Source organism: Carassius gibelio, chromosome A6 (genome assembly GCF_023724105.1).
Source record: "Carassius gibelio isolate Cgi1373 ecotype wild population from Czech Republic chromosome A6, carGib1.2-hapl.c, whole genome shotgun sequence".
Lineage (NCBI taxonomy): Eukaryota > Metazoa > Chordata > Actinopteri > Cypriniformes > Cyprinidae > Carassius > Carassius gibelio.
The window spans coordinates 7,430,281-7,446,237 of record NC_068376.1 but is presented as its reverse complement, the minus strand read 5'-3'; the positions used below and the strand labels follow the sequence as shown (position 1 = coordinate 7,446,237).

Sequence of the window (15,957 nt, the reverse complement as noted above, 5' to 3'; positions counted from 1 at the left end):
TTTCCTTCTGTTAACCCTTAACAGTAATTCCTCTTAGTCATGTTGGTTGATTTTACTGTTTATAATCAGAGTCACCACAACCTGGAGCTGGAAGCCTTGCGTCTTAGCTTGACCAATTTGCACACTGCTCAGCTGGAGCTTTCTCAAACCAACATGCAGAAAGATAAGGAAGTGGCCCTCAGCGAGCTGCAGACCATGTTACGAGAGAAATGGGCACAGGAAAGCGCCATGCTGCAGACGCGCCAACAGTTTGAGCTGCAGAGAATCCGGGAGCAGAGCCAAGAGCAGGAGCAAAGATGCCAGCAACTGCACCAGCAAGAGATTGGTGAGGGTTTGGCCTGTAGTTTAAAATCAAATGTTCTTCTTTGTAATATTGTTTTAGTACGGTGTCAGTGCAGTGGGATGTGTGTTTGCTTGAAGTATATGTTCTGTCACTGTACAGATGATCTGACCCGAGAATGGGAGAAGAGAGTTTTGGAAGAGAAGAGCACAGTGGACCAGTTGCAGGCCCTTAAACTAGAGGTAAACTAGAACTTTTTTTCCTATTTTCTTCAGTGAACAAACATCTTGACCCACTGAAATATTGTTTTCCTGGGATTAGCAGGGATGTGATTCTTCAGGATTTTTCTCTGGGTTACAGCATGATGATTGAAATTGTGCAAATGAACTAGATCAACTTCAAAAAGCTTGATTTCTGAAGATCATGGCCAGAATGGTCCTGAGAGCGCTGAACAAGCTTGCGTCGCCATCTGCAGGACCGTTAAAGGGGTTCAAATGGCTTAAAGCACCAAATGAGAGTAGAATCAGCGCTGAAAGGTGTTACTTGCACAGAAACTTTTATAAATGGCGGTGAGAATTTTAGATTGCTTAGTACAGTCATAAAAATTGCAACATTCTTCTTTACATCACAGGAATAAATTACTTTTTATATATATATATATATATATATACCAAAGCGCACTTGATGAGGAGGAGCATGCAAGAGAAGGATGAACTAAAAATGTACTTGGCAAATAAAACAAAGGTTGATTCAGGACCATTGGCATGGTGGCAAAAAATTTAACATCGATATCCAAAGCTCGTTAAAGCAGCTAAACGCCTCCACTGTATCCCTTCCACATCCACTCCATCAGAGCGCGTCTTTTCAAAGGCCGGCTTCATTGTGAACAAGTCGAGAAGCTCCCTTCTTCCCAACAATGTAGACAAGCTGGTGTTCCTCTCACATAATATGAAAAAAATAAAATCGAATTGAAAGCTTAGGTAAGAATGCTTAATTTCCTTTTTGTAGTGTTTCTGTTTGCTATCTGTTAGGCTATGTATAAAAAAACGGGTATTTTTATAACGGTTGAGCTATACAAATAAATAAGTACATATTATTTTTATTTATTAGTTTTCATAAAATGCAGAAGTTTTTTATTCTGTAAGTAAAATTAGTCTGATGTTTGCAATTTGGTGTTTTAGGTCAAGACTCGTCGTCTTAATGGCAGTTTGCGGCTTTACTCTGATATTTTTGATTTGTATTAGTGTTCTTTAAATTATTTGTTCAAAATGTTGTCTTAAATATAGTTGTTCTAAACAATTTAATCAAATACTTAGGCTGTTGATTTGTTGGCAGCCTTCTTTTTTATTCTAAGTTTTGGCGATGTGCCATGTGCATTTATTAAATTGTCGTTTTTGTTAATTTTCCTTTTGAACAATATAAAAATTATATTTTCCAGTGTAATTTTATACCAAACAGCGTTTTTGCTACAGTATTTATTTTTAATTTATTTTTATTTTTTTGCCTTGTTTTGTACTAGGCCTAAGTTACTAATACATTTATTTAATTTATTTTAAAGAAAGAATTTTAGTTTATTTTATTCAAACTTTTTTTTTTTTTTTTGACATGTAGGCTAACTGTTACAGTTTGTATTTTTTATAATAAATTATTAAAATGCACAGGCAGTGTGATTGCTGTTTTTATGTTAATAACGTTCCAGCCACTGATTTGTTTCCATAAGCGCTGTATACTTTAAACGCTTTACTATTCTGTTTTAAGCGCTTCATTTTCATTTTGAACGCGCTAATATCATGCTTAGCATATTCTGTCATATGGAAGTGTTAAACTTCAACTTGGAATATACCTTTCCTTGTATATACGCAAGTTATTATATTAATATCATAAATAAACGATTATTCGACTAATTGCTAAAATGGAGGTGTGTTAGTCGACTAGGAATATCTTTAGTCGGGGGCAGCCCTTATATATAATTGGTAGAGCATTGTGCTGCCAAGTGCAAGGTTGGGGGTTCGATTCCCCGGGAACACATGATAGGTAAAAATTGATAGCCTGAATGCACTGTGAGACACTTTGGATAAGACGTCTGCTAAATGCATAAATTTAACTTGTAATTTAAATTGAATATATAATATAATTAAATTTTTAATATTTCACAATATTGCTGTTATTACTTTATTTTGATCAAATAAATGCATGAGCAGAAGAATTTTATTTCAAAGTGATTTATTATTGTAATGTTTCCAAACATTTAGGAGATATTTTAATAACAATTCTATTAATACTTATATTATTTACTGCTGCATTTTTATTTTTACAGGACAATAATATGTGTTATTACAATATAAGAGATTTCTTTTAATGTGATTAAAATATATATTTTTAAATAATAAGTTCTGGGGGTGTTGCTTGGGGGTGCTCAGATTTTCTGCCTTTTTGTCTCTAGCTGATCACATGACTAGACTAGAGGTGTGAAAAGGACTTCTGCAGTTTGTTTTCTTTTCTTCATAGGATCTAAAGGCTGAGCTGCTCTTGGAGGCTGAAAAGGTCAAGACAGAACTCCAGAGTCAGTTAAATGATGCACATCATAAACTGAGTGAGACCCAGGCAGCTTTCACTGAGGCTGAAGTAGCTCTGTCTGAGACACAGCATAGGCTAGAAGAACTGCAGCGCTCCAGAGATCAAGACCTCAAGAATCTGGAGAAAGAGCTCAAACAGGCCTTGACTGACAGAGATGCTTCTGCACGTGAGTGTCATTTAAACAACTGTGTGAGCTAAGCTATATTGACAGTGATCTAGTTTACTGAGTGTTTTCACACCTGGGTTGTTTGGAGTGATTGCTTTGTGCATTTTCTCCCTTGGTTCGGTTTAAACGTACAGTATGAATACACCACTATAACAATTGGCTCGAGTTCGCCCGAACGATGTGACCTTGGCTCAATTGAAAACTCTGTAGTGGTTCAGATGTGGTGAAAGCATTGCAACCCAACAGACCAATAAACCAGTCGGCATCATATTCCATAATGGGAAATGCAAATGAACCAAACCAAGAAGAAAATGCAACATTGTAACAATTGAAGTCTGCAAACGATCAGCAGGTCTGAAAATGCCCTGAATTCCCCTCCTTTTCCATTCAGGTGCAGTTGAGGAGTTGGTTGCATGTCACAAGGCAGCACTACAGGAGCAACAGGAACATTCCCAAGCTCTGGAGGAGAGAGAAAAAGAGCTCAAACAAGAGGTACCATGCACATCTCCTATTTGATTTAATTAAATTGCAATGCAGATGTTTTATTGCTGTTTGTACTGAGACAACATCTTTGTGAAAGGTTGACCGTCTACAGTCAGAAAAGGAGGAACTGAAGACCAGTTCAGAGCAGGAGATCTCAAACCTCTGGTCCCAGCTGGAGAGCATGAGAACCGACAGACAAGATCTCGGAGGCAAAATTTTCCCTTTAAAATTATCTCTGTAGGCTTAGACTGCTGTATTGTTTTACTCATTTATTATTTATAACAAAACCAGTTTTATTTCTTCTGAATAGATGATTTATTTTTCTTTCAGTAAAGTTCCTATTGTTTAGTGTTGATGTGAATTACAAAGACCTGTAATTCTTCCTCTTTAGAGCTGAAAGAGCAGTTGCTAGCACGCTCCGCACGGGTTGATGACATTGAGCTACTAAAACAAGAATTCATTCAGCAGCGGCAGGAAATCAAAGAGCAGAATGAGATCGAGCTGGAAAACCTCCGTACCTATTTCGAGCAGAGGCTCCGGGTCACAGAAGAGAGTCATCGGGAAGAAATCGCACTCCTGCAGCTGCGCCTCGTAGAGGGAGCCCTGGAGGACTCGGTGCTCAAGACTGCAGATGCAAGGTTTGCTTGGATTTCCTGGTTCTGGAGTTATAGACTTGTGTTAAAGCCAGCCCAAGACTTAATTTTTAGTTGTCGTTAGTGATTCTGTCAGTTGAAATCTTGCTTTGAGTTTGTGCTTTCATTTACATTATTGTAAAATTGAGAATCATAGGCCCTAATTATTCCTGCTCTACCTAATCTAACCACTACAGATTGTTATCCATATCACGTGGAAACATTGGCACTTGTGTCCTGCATCCTGTTTTAATAGAGCTAAATAAAGGCTAGATTCAGAGTAACAAAATGTTGTTCTGTAGCTTTCTTTCAGAAGGGAAGAGTGACGATGACAGGAGTGATGCTATGGAAGAGATCACGAGACAACTAGAGAAAAACAAGGTGAATTGTTTTCAGTTGGTGGTTATTGAGATAAACTTCATAAAATCGAAGTTACCCATAATTTACTAATTGTCAGTGTTGCAGAAGTTCGCATTATTCCAAAAAAGGGTTCTCCTAATCTTTCCGCAATTTCAAATGACTATCATTGACCAATTTATTAGTATTGTAGTACGCTGAGTCATGCTGATGTGTTTGTGTTGATTGCGTGTACTGTAACGGTGTTGGTGTGTTTGCAGGAGGAGCTGGATTCCCTGCGGCTGCAGTTAGAGGAGAGACACCAGCAGGAACTGGAGCAGCTGCGGTCCAGCACGGCTCTGACTTATAAAGAAGAGCTCCTCCAGGCTCGCACTGAGCTCACTGACCGATATTACAAAGACATTGACCAGCTCAACACCAAACATGCCCATGAACTAGAACAGCTCCGTGCCAAACTCTCAGACAACCATATTAAAGGTTAAACTTTCAGTGTGCTCCAAGCTTTGCATTTTCAGTTTGTTTAATGTCCTTTTTTTGAACAATCTAGCAACCACACAGCACCATGGTAAAAGCCACTCAGAAAACCACATCAGCAAACACATTTTTTTTTACATAATTTTCTTTCTCATCAGAAATAAACAAGCTACGGCTACAGTCCACACAGGAAGTAGAGAGGCAGGTGGAGGCTGAGGTGAAGGAGAGGACTCATGAGCACCAGGCCAGGGTGACCCAGCTGGAGACCCAGCTGTCTCAGCTCTCCATAATGCACTCCGAGGAACTGGAAAAAGTGGCGGCGCAACACAGAGAGCAGCTCAGACAGATGGAGGAGACCGTAAGTGTGTGCATAACAGCAGACCTTTATACTTGATACGAAAGGGCTTTGGTGACGATTGTTGCCAAAGGCTGGTACCAAGCACTGTCTTAATGTGAGAAAATAGTGGCCATGCTGTAGATGGATGAAACTCATGCTGATTATTCTGGAGACCCTTTAGCAATACTGTAACTATCCATAACAATGGTATTTATTTATTTATTGAACACTGTGTTATTTTCCTTTTAAAGCATCAGAAAGATGCTACTGAGGAGATGAGGGTGCACCTTGAAGAGGCAACAAAGACCGAGAGGAATCGTGTGAGTGAGGAGTTCACTAAAGAGTGTGCCCAGCTGAGGGAGCTACTCCAAATTCAGGCTGAGGAGCGCTTGGCATCCCAAAGAGAGGAGCTTCAGAGATCTGCCCTTAAAGAGAAAGGGGCGTTGGAGCAGAGGCTTCTAGAGGTCCAACAGCTCCTTGACGTGGAAAGGGAGAAGCTTCAAGCCCTGCAAAGGAGTTTGGAGTGTGAAGAGAGCCCTCAGGTGGTGGCGTTGAAGCAGAAACTCCAGGCTCAACATGACCTAGAGATGTGCACTGCTAAGAGCGCCATGGCAGCAGAGGTGAAAGAGTTGAATGTTCTACTTCAGGATCAGGTGCAGAGAAAGCTACAAGAGGCCCTCTGCAGGTCAGAGACTGCATTACACTAAAACCACATGCATGTTAATATATCATTGGCAAATGCAATCCAGAGGTGCTTAAAAGTCAGTAGTCCTAACTATGGCTAGTACTTTTTTTTTACTTTTATTTATTTTATTTTTATTTTTTTACAACATACGGTTGCCAATTTGAGAAAAAATATCATTGCATGCATATGTATATATGTATGTGTATACATTTTTATGATTTAAAAATTAATTTGTAGTTTTAAATGGGTTTTACTTTTATTGTCTGCACATTTTTGGACTATAATTAATTGTTGCTATTATTATTTACTAAATAAAAATCGACAAGAAATTACTACTGTTATAATTCACTAAGAAAAAGATTCCATACTTCAGAAAAATATAATAATGTACTAACTGTAAAATAATAATAACTGTATAATTACAGTACTCTTATTATTTATGGATGTCTTTAAACCCTTTACTTATAATTTTCATAGCGTGGTGGTGCCAGCTTTTTCTTGTGCACTAAAAATATATATATATTTTGTTATTTTGTCAGAACAATGTACGGCAAAATGGGGAATTCGAGTAAATGTGTTTATCATCTGTGTGTCATACATGTAGGCACCAAGAAGAGCAGAAACAACTGGAAGAGAAGTTGACCCTTCAGAGAGATGCTGCCCTGGATCAACAGAGAGCACAGCATGCTGTGGAGCTGCAGGCCCTGAAAACGCTCCTGGATGAGAGAGCTGCACAATTAGAGCGCCTTGAAAAGGACTGTCAGGAACTCAAAATACACCACTGGGAGGAACTGGAATCCCTGAGGACCAGTCACAAAATGGCCTTAGAGACCTTGGAGATGGAGCTTGCAAATAAACATGAGGCAGAGCTCGAAAGATTGGAGGTGGTCCTTCAGGAGGCCAACCTGGCACAGCTTGAAGCTCAAGAGGCGGAGCTTCAGGCACGACATAAACAGGAGCGGGAGGAGCTTGAGGAGAGGCTGTTGGCGAACATGGATACACTGGAGAGCACGTTCTTGAAAGAAATTCAGACAGTACGGGAGGAAAAGGAAAGAGAACTGCATGACCTTGTAGAACACTATTCTGGTGAGATTGAAAGGGTGAGAAAGGAGGAGCAAACCATCAGAGAGGACCTCAGAAGTGAGCTTGCTAAGGTCCATATGGATAAATTCAGTGCCATGGCAGCAGAATTGAATCAAGCCCATCAGGTAAGCACAGTAATGGATGGATTTATTTATTTATTTAGCACAAGTTTAGTTCATTGGTCACAAAGTTTATTGCAGGAGCAACATCTAATGTGTTACCTTACTCTTGCAGGCGGAAATCTCTGAAGCGGTCTCCTCTCAGAGGGCTGCTCTGGAGGATGAGCATAGATCTGCTCTGGAAGCTCTTCAACAACAAGTAGTTGCTTTAGAGGAGCAGCATAGCGCCGCCCTTCTGGAGATCACTGATCTTGCCGCTACAATGGAAAAGCAACATGAGCAACAACTGGATGTGCTGGCTACTCAACATCAGCAACAGCTGCAGGTATGTGTTCAGGAGGACAAGAAAAATAAGAATTCATTTAGATGTGTTCAGCCTTTTGCAGGGAGTTAGCATAGAAAAGTCTTGTTTAAAGCGTAAGAAGATAAGAGCTTCTTTCATTAACTCTCCTCTCTACCTCAGGAGTTAAGAGGAGTGTCTGCCAGGGAGCTGGAGGATCTCCGTAGGGAATTAGAGGAAGAAGCGTCAAGGCAACGCCTCCACTTCCTGGAAGAGGCAGAGCTTGTCAAATCCAAGTCAGAGGAACTGTTGCAGCAGAAAATTGCTCAGTTAAAGGTGAGAGAAAGGTCATCATTTTAAAGTAGCCGTATTCTATCAGTGTTTCTTGCAGTTAGAAGTTTTGGGGGAAATTACTTTTAAGTGCATTACAATATTTAGTTAGTATCTAAAAAAGTAATCTGATTATGTGACTTGCATTTCTTGTAATGCGTTACCCCCCCCCCCCCAACACTTGCAGTTGTTTGTTTGATTTTCCTCTCTCTTATTCTAAAAAACTATCTCTGTGACCCTTTTTAGCAGGCTGGCAGGGTCACTGTTGGTATCTATAAACCCTGGCCTGGGCCAAGCTGAATACTGAATAGATATATGAAAACAAGTCTAGAATCAACACTGATTGCACAGTGAATAGCCGAAAGCATGTTAAAAAGCTTTTCAAACACGGTTTACAAATACTTGCTCCTCAAGCTAGCTTCACAAACATGGGGAAACCACTAGATGGACTGATGCCGAAGTCCAGTTACTTCCTCCAGTTGAAGATGCGGCTAGCTTACATCACTTCAGAATTCTGAATCCTGCTCTGAATGCAACCTGGAAAATGGCCCTTGGGGAAAATTTATTTCTCGGGGGACCAACCCCCGTCTTGTAACTCAGGTCTTGTAACTGAGTTGCTGTAACTTTTAATAGACCATTTAATTGTAAACACTGGCACCAAATTAGACTTAAGAGTTTAGCTGCTTTTATAGACCATCGCTTCTAGCCTGGTTCTCTTGCCATCTCACTGAATAAGTATTCATTCTTCATATTTAATTTGACTGGTAAAACTTTTTTTTTGTATTATTATTTTTTAACTTGTCTAATGTTATCATTTTTGCTGGGTTCAGTATATTAACATTTGTGCTTATGATACTCTCATAGACATGGTTATGCACGATAGCTAATCTTATTGGGGGAGGGAGTTAACATCTGGAGCAGGGCGACGGTCCACTCTAAATTCTGTGCTGTACATTATTATACAGTAGCTTCCATTCATAGTAAACTTTTTTTTTTTAGATCTGATGCTATCAGACGTTAGCATTTGTAGAGCAGTCCTCTAGCTGAAATCTGTCTGCAAAGGGGCTTTTTGAGATTTTACACTGGTTGGTTTGTCACAGCATTTTCCCATTGGGGCATTAGAGAGGTCCTCTCTCAGTATTAATCCGACAGGTGGGAGAAAGTGTAGGGACACGTGACTGATTGATGATTTGAGGTTTGTGTGGGTTTTTTTTAGTTTTTTTTGGCAATGCTCTTTTAATTTTCTATAGCAATCACTAGGTAAATTTGGAGTTCGGTTCCAACCATTTGGCTTATGTCCATTTTGGAGGTGGGAATGTGAAGCTGAGGAATGATACAGGAGTCATCGCTTCTCTGCTCTTCTTCGGTGTTGCCTGTGACGTGCATGTGTGTGTCTTCCAGGAGGAGAGTGACCAGGACAAGGCTGCTGCTCTTGAAGAGCTGGAAAGTACTTTAAGACAGCAGCACGAGCAAACTGAACTCTCCTACAGTGACAAGATGAGCCAACTCAATGCACAGTTACAGCAGCTGGACACTGTTGTGTCACAGGTACAACACACAGTCAGTCATCTCGCCACACAGGCCCTGTTTATAGCTGGTATTTAGATGCGTTTGTGTCCATCCTAGCGCAAGTCAGTGTTTTCTCACAGACTTGCACTTTATTTGTGGCAGCACTTTCCCCAGGGGAAATAAAGGCTATAAAACAGCAGATGGCCTGATTGATTGAAAATGAAAATTAGTTCTCTGCCAGCAGGAGGCACTTTAAGAATGGCAGAAATAGCGGTTTCACTGGTAACTGTAATAATTCAGAAATACAATTATAAACAATTAGTTCTATAAGGATTTTGCATTTTATTTAGTATTAGCATTGGTGGGGGCTGCAACAGTGGGTCTTGATTACATAACCTTCAAACAAAAAGAGATTTTAAGGAATCCAAATTTTTTTCTTTCCTGACAGTTGAGTTGCTATTTTAAGGGGGTGTTTAGAATGCTGGTGCATAAGAAGTGGTGGGTGGGAATGGTAACAAAGGGTCTTGCTAAGCTTTGGTAGAGCTGGTTGTTATGGTAAAATTTTTGCATGCCTTTTCCTGGTGAAATGCACCACACATCCTTACAGGAGCCTTATTTAAATGCATGCTACATTGTCTTGTCTGCTTTCGCAGCCATTTTTCCACCTCTTTTTGGCTTTGTATCCTTTAGGCTCAAAACAAGCCATAGAACTGTTTGACCATCCACAGACAGACAAGTTTTCTGTTTACTTTGGCAGCAGTCTTATTTTACTAGGCCTTTAGAAGTTAACCTCTTATTTTTTTAGTTGCATTGACACCTTTTGAGCAAATGCTTATGTCTTTCTTGCCTGTGTGATGACTGGTTTCCTGTCTGTGGCATCTCTTTTGCCTCTTTCTCAGCTGCGAGCAGAAGTGAGCGGGCTACAGGTGGAGCTAGAGGGCAAGCGGGCAGAGATGGAGACGCTGGAGACGCTCCTGCAGCGCAGAGACCGGGAGAACCAGGAGGGAGACAATCTACTGGCCATGCTCAGAGCTGACCTCAGCACGGCAACACAGCAAAGGTCAGCTTGACCTGCAGAAAGAGCGATTTCACACAGAGAACGACCTTGTTTTCATACTTTGAGTTGATCACTAAAACTTTTGTTTTGTCCCTGTCAGACAAGACCTGCAAACAGCACGTGACAAGCTACAGCGGATGCTCATAGAGATGCTTCGAATCACTATGGCAACGGAAGAGCACATCAGCCACAAGTTAGGGGCTTGTGTGTCAGGTGGTCAGGCTGGAGACAAAACGCTCCGCTCTATGATAGCCAGCAGCAACAGTAGCCGTGATTCTCGTGAAACGGGTATGTTTCTGTTAGTCTGCAAAAAATGAAAATTAGCTTAATTTACTCACCATCCACTTATTTTTGCCGTTGAAGAATCTTGGTAACCAAACTGTTGCTGGCAGCCATTGATTTCTAGAGTTTTTTTTTCTTTCTCCATACTAAACAGGTCAATGGCTTAAGAAACTCCTGTTGATTTTGAACAACTTGAAAGTGAATAAATGATGAAAGAATTGTATTTATTTTTTTATTTTTTGGTTGACTTTCAGATGGATTTTAATAATGAATTTATAAATGTTTTTTTTTTCAGGAGAGGTGATTGGGGTAGAGGGAGATGCTGATTGTAGCGTGTGGTCTTCAGCTGTGGACGAGGGGTTGGAATTGTCTCAGAGGCTGTGTGAGAGTGTGTTCTCTGGGCCGGAGGGAGAGATGGAGGCGGAAGGCGAGGAGCTCATGCTGGGGGCCTGTACACGTCTACGCACCGCTGTAGATAAACTACTGGAGCTGCTCTCGGAGTCCTCACAGCAGGTACCACGCTTATATTAAACACACACACACACACACACACACACACACACACACAAGCCCCTGATTCCTGTCTTCAGTGGTACATCATCCAATTGTAATATACTGATCTGGTGCTCAAGAAACGTTTCTTCTTAAATCGATTAAAACAGATGTTCTGCTTAATGTTTTTGTAATTTTTTTTTTTTTTTTTTTTTAAGTTTATTTGTTTCACCCTGTACTCCTCTTTTAATTCATGTCTGTTTTTTTTTTCCTCTCTCTTCCCGTCGTTTTTCTCCTGTAGTTGGAGCAGATGTGTGGTCTACAGGCCATGCTTAATGAGCGGTTCAGAGATGGAGGTGAGGCCGGAGCGTCTCTGCTGTTTCAGAACTCTCAGCTCCTGGAGCAGCTGGATCATGAGGCCAGTCTGAAGAGCCAGCTACAACTGGAGCTGCACAAGGCCGAAGGTCAGAATACCTATATATGGTCTGTTGTTATCCATCGTATTCGTGTCTCTGTTTCATACTCCTAGGACTTCTCATTTGCTGTCCTGAGTGCATTTACATGTGTTGCTCCAGGTCTGATGGAAGGCTACGTAGCTGAGAAAGCCGCTTTGGAGGAGGCCCTTCAGCAGAAAGAGACGCAGCAGCAGCGTCTGGCAGAGGAGCTGGAGAGCACACGCGTTCAACTGCAGCAGCTCAGTGAAAATCACACCCTCCTCCTGCGTCAGAGAGAAGCCCTTACGGCCGGCCTCGGAGACACTGAGAAGGGTGAGAGGCTGAAAGGCTTAAGGGCCATGATTTAAGCTGACACGCTTAAGTTTAATTCTCCGATTGAGTTATGCAACATGCAATTATGTAACATTAGTTTTGTCATTCGGTCAAGTCATGACCTGTTAAAGATGTGTCTGTGGATTTGCACATAGAGTAGGGGTGTGCGATTTATGTATCATCTGTGGTAATATCATAATTATAGTTTTAAACTAAACTGACAATGTAGAGCATAACACTTGCTAAACCAAACTGAATTGTATTGAGGTCACACTTTGATTGTGTGACGCAGCCCATTTTAGCCAGAGCCGTTTTTCCCCAATATCAGCACAAATGTGAATGCCATTTAATTTTCGAAAAATGCAGTAAACAATAAGGAAACCTTTTGAGTAACATTTTTTCATCATGTGCTGTTGCCTCTCTTCGTTTTTGTCAAAACACTTTCCAAACCACTGCAGAACATTTTGTCTCTGACCAACACAGTGTTTTTTTTTTTTTTTTTTTTAACTGCATGCATCTGCGTTTTGACCAAATCAGTTTAACAAAAGATTCAATATAATCAGTCGTTTGAACATACCTACCACCAACTGGCGGTTTTAGTTTCATATTTAATTGACATAATTTTTATAAATGAAATTATACTTTTAATATTAATGTTAAAAAAACAATCCTGTAGGATTATTTATGCAATTGTAAATCCAGTTCAATCCCCCTCTGCATTAAACAGTCAGTGTAAATACGTTTAAATGGCACTTCAGAAATTCAGATGCTGCTTCTGCTCGTCTTCTGCAATGCAAAGATGAATTTTGTTGATATGGAGTTTGATTTTTTTTTTTATTTTTTTATCTTATTCATACAAATAGGAATTTGAAGATGGTGCATATATTTAATAAAGTTTGATGATAAAGAAAAAGTTTAAGGTGGGAAAATATTGCCTTTGTAGTGGAAAAATTGGAAGTAACCACTGCAAAGAATATGTACAATTTCTGGTTTCGGCTGTCCATGACATACCCGAACCAGCAAAGGTACCAGCACCGAAACACACTTGGCAAAATATTGTCTAATTGTTATCAAATGCGGTAAAATATAGAGGTAATTTTTGTCAATATTACACACCTAACATGGAGTGAAATTTTTAAGATTGTGTGATTTGTGATGAAGGGTTTAGTTTCATGCTACAAATTCTTTCTGCTCTGTAGGCTTCCTCAACGCACAGAAGGAGACAGGTTTGTGATTATAATCTGCGACTGAAGCAAATGTTTTGAGTTGGAAAAATTACTTGTACATTTTGACACTAAATGCATCCATTACAGATGAAGTTTGCAATGTTTTATTTTTACATTTGTGGTTTATTAACATTTCTGCTTTTTCTTTCATGGTTTTTTTGCAGTTGAACTTTTGGCTTTGAAGGTCCAAATAATGGTTAATTTCTCTTATGAGTCTTTCTTTGCCAGTTTCTTCTTGATCCAGTTTGCTGTGCTTTTATTTATGCATTGAGAATGCATAAAGATCAGGAGCTCCTGTGCTTGTTTGCATCTTAATTTGCATTTGCAGTGTGTGTGTTTTGTTGACATGAACTCTTCTGTTACTCATTCATTATATTAATTGGTCCTCCTGGGTTCTGTGCAGCTCTGCTAGCGGAGACTGAGCGTTTGGGGCAGGAGTGTGTGGAGGTGCAGCGGCAGGCGGAGAAGGATTGCGGTGGTTTGGCGTCTCGTCTGCAGAAGCTGGAACAGGCCCTGGAGGAGCAGGAGAGTCGTGCACATCAGCTGGAGGAACATCACCGCCTGCAAACTGAGGACCTGCAGCAGCACATTGATGCTCTGGAGAAACAGCTCAAACATAACCGCCAGTTCATAGATGTGAGGGATTCCAGCAGTTATTCAAGTGAATGAAAATCAGCACCAGAAAAGGTGAATATGAGCTAAGGGAAATAAATGACTGTGCCTTTTTTTTCTCTCCCTTACGTACAGGAACAAGCAGTGGAGCGGGAGCATGAGAGAGATGAATTCCAGCAAGAAATAAAGAATCTGGAAGCTCAGCTGAGACATCCATCTAAAGGACATGCTGGAGGGGACAGCAAGGGTCAGAGGGTAAGGGTCCATGTCTTAACAAGCCTGACACCCTTTCTGTGGCAAGTATGTGAGCAGAATAAACTCGGCTATTTCTCGTCCCTGCTCAAAACATTCCACAGTCACTTCACTCCTTGTCCACCCTGGGTTTATACACCGTATCTTCCAGACTATAAGTCGCACTTACTTTCATAGTTGTAGTCAGGTGCGACTTATCAAAATTAATTTGACATGAACAAAGAGAAATGAACCAAGAGTAAACATTACCATCTACAGCAGTGAGAGGGCGCTCTATGCTGCTCAGTGTTCCTGTAGTCTACACCGAAGACATAGAGCGCCCTCTAGCGGCTGTAGATGGTAATGTTTTCTCTTGATTCTAAATAAGTGCGATTTATAGTCCAGTGTGACTTATAGTCTGAAAATACGGTGTGTGTATATGTATATATGTCATGAGGAAATATATGAATGAAGTCTTTACCTTCACCTTTACTTTACCTTTTGATCTAAATTAATGCATATAATTTGTTTTTATTTTATGATTTGAAAAATTTGTGCATTTATAGAGTTAAAGTGTGAGAGCATGCAGTGAATTCACTCTTACTGTTTGTAAAATTGTCTCTCAGAAAATGGTCAAATTTCTTTGTCAGTTATTTAATAAAGAAATGTGAATTGTATCTCACCTTCAGCATTATAATTATTTTACCCCAGCTCTGAATGATTTAAATGTTCATCAAGGTGCTTTTTTTTTTTCTCTCTAACCGAATATTGTAGATTGAGGACTTGGTTCTTCAGGTATGTTATCCAGCTGTAGTCGTTATTGTGCTTGTAGAAAAATTGCATGGCTTATGCAGCATTCCAATTAGTAGAGCATGTGATAGATATTGTCCATTCACTGTCTTTATTTCAGCAGGTAAACATCAGTCATGTCTGTAATGTTGTTGTCGTTTTTTTTTCCTCTTCCATCATCCTACTCAAACACACACATTCATACACTTATTCTCTTTCTTCTTAAATGTCTTTGCTTGCTACTATAGTGGCTTCTGATGGCTTTATTTAATAGCTTTACTACCTAAACTGTACATTTGTGTCTGTTCATTTTAGGATTGTCATCTTATAACCCTAATCCTTTGCAAAACTGTTGCTTTAATCATTTAAGGCAAATTTGTGCTGCTGTTTGGCATGTATTCCCACATGGAAGTTCAGTATTTGTATTCAAATACTTACACATTCACTTTCTTAGGAATGTGGCCTGTCCCTTATGGATACATGTGACACTTTCTTGGTCTAATTTTGTACAGGCGGAAAGTCTTCAGGCCCTGATCAAAGACAAGATAGAAGACTATATTGTACTGTTGTCAGCAAAAGAGGAGTGCGAGCGTGATGTGGAAGAGCGTAATGAAGAGATCGAAAAATTGACTGCTCGTATCCGAGAGTTGGAGCAGGCATTGCTGCGCTGTGCAGAGTCCAGCCGAACAGTCACACAGCTGGAGCAAGAACTTCAGAAAGCACGCAAGAACATTCAGGAGCTCACACAGGTGCACAAAAATACACTTCCAAAAGCAAATGTGTATTTAGAGATGACAAAACCCCTAACCTGCATTTTTTTTACTGCTTTAGTTAGGTGTGAATGTTTGGGTAGAATTGGAATTATTTTGTAGAATGAATATCTACATGGTTCTAACCAGTAGTGGTCCGTGTCTTTTTATTTTCAGGATAAAGAAGCTTTGCAGCAGCAGCAGTATGCTAATAAGCTCCAGATCTCTGCCCTACAGTCCAAACTTGATGAGACCAGACACCGTTTCCCTGATATGACCCCTGAGCCCAACCTCCGGGAGCAGCTAGAGGCCACACAACAAGATCTGCAGACTAAAGAACAACAGGTGTGTATAGAAAGGGAGTCAAAGTGATAAGCAAAGTAGCTTTAACAGGTAGTTTTGTTTCTAGTTAGGACATGTTACATGGTGATTTATTTAAG

General features: G+C 40.1%; 1 protein-coding gene across 4 annotated transcripts in view; it reads left to right on the top strand.

Moving 5' to 3' along the window:
• LOC128016204 (pericentrin) overlaps positions 1–15,957 on the top strand; it is a 39,041-nt gene that overhangs the window by 9,342 nt on the left and 13,742 nt on the right. The window contains exons 10-34 of one of the 4 annotated variants that reach the window (XM_052600681.1): positions 70–325; positions 443–522; positions 2,789–3,023; positions 3,415–3,515; positions 3,604–3,715; positions 3,898–4,144; positions 4,441–4,519; positions 4,756–4,972; positions 5,128–5,327; positions 5,558–5,991; positions 6,596–7,199; positions 7,309–7,518; positions 7,657–7,809; positions 9,205–9,351; positions 10,212–10,372; positions 10,470–10,657; positions 10,947–11,164; positions 11,445–11,607; positions 11,719–11,910; positions 13,110–13,136; positions 13,540–13,772; positions 13,884–14,003; positions 14,754–14,774; positions 15,281–15,517; positions 15,695–15,862. In XM_052600681.1, coding sequence (XP_052456641.1) covers positions 70–325; positions 443–522; positions 2,789–3,023; positions 3,415–3,515; positions 3,604–3,715; positions 3,898–4,144; positions 4,441–4,519; positions 4,756–4,972; positions 5,128–5,327; positions 5,558–5,991; positions 6,596–7,199; positions 7,309–7,518; positions 7,657–7,809; positions 9,205–9,351; positions 10,212–10,372; positions 10,470–10,657; positions 10,947–11,164; positions 11,445–11,607; positions 11,719–11,910; positions 13,110–13,136; positions 13,540–13,772; positions 13,884–14,003; positions 14,754–14,774; positions 15,281–15,517; positions 15,695–15,862 — 4,803 coding nt within the window. The remainder of the gene's footprint in view (positions 1–69; positions 326–442; positions 523–2,788; positions 3,024–3,414; positions 3,516–3,603; positions 3,716–3,897; positions 4,145–4,440; positions 4,520–4,755; positions 4,973–5,127; positions 5,328–5,557; positions 5,992–6,595; positions 7,200–7,308; positions 7,519–7,656; positions 7,810–9,204; positions 9,352–10,211; positions 10,373–10,469; positions 10,658–10,946; positions 11,165–11,444; positions 11,608–11,718; positions 11,911–13,109; positions 13,137–13,539; positions 13,773–13,883; positions 14,004–14,753; positions 14,775–15,280; positions 15,518–15,694; positions 15,863–15,957) is intronic. The other 3 variants (XM_052600682.1, XM_052600684.1, XM_052600685.1) reach the window with 3 other exon arrangements.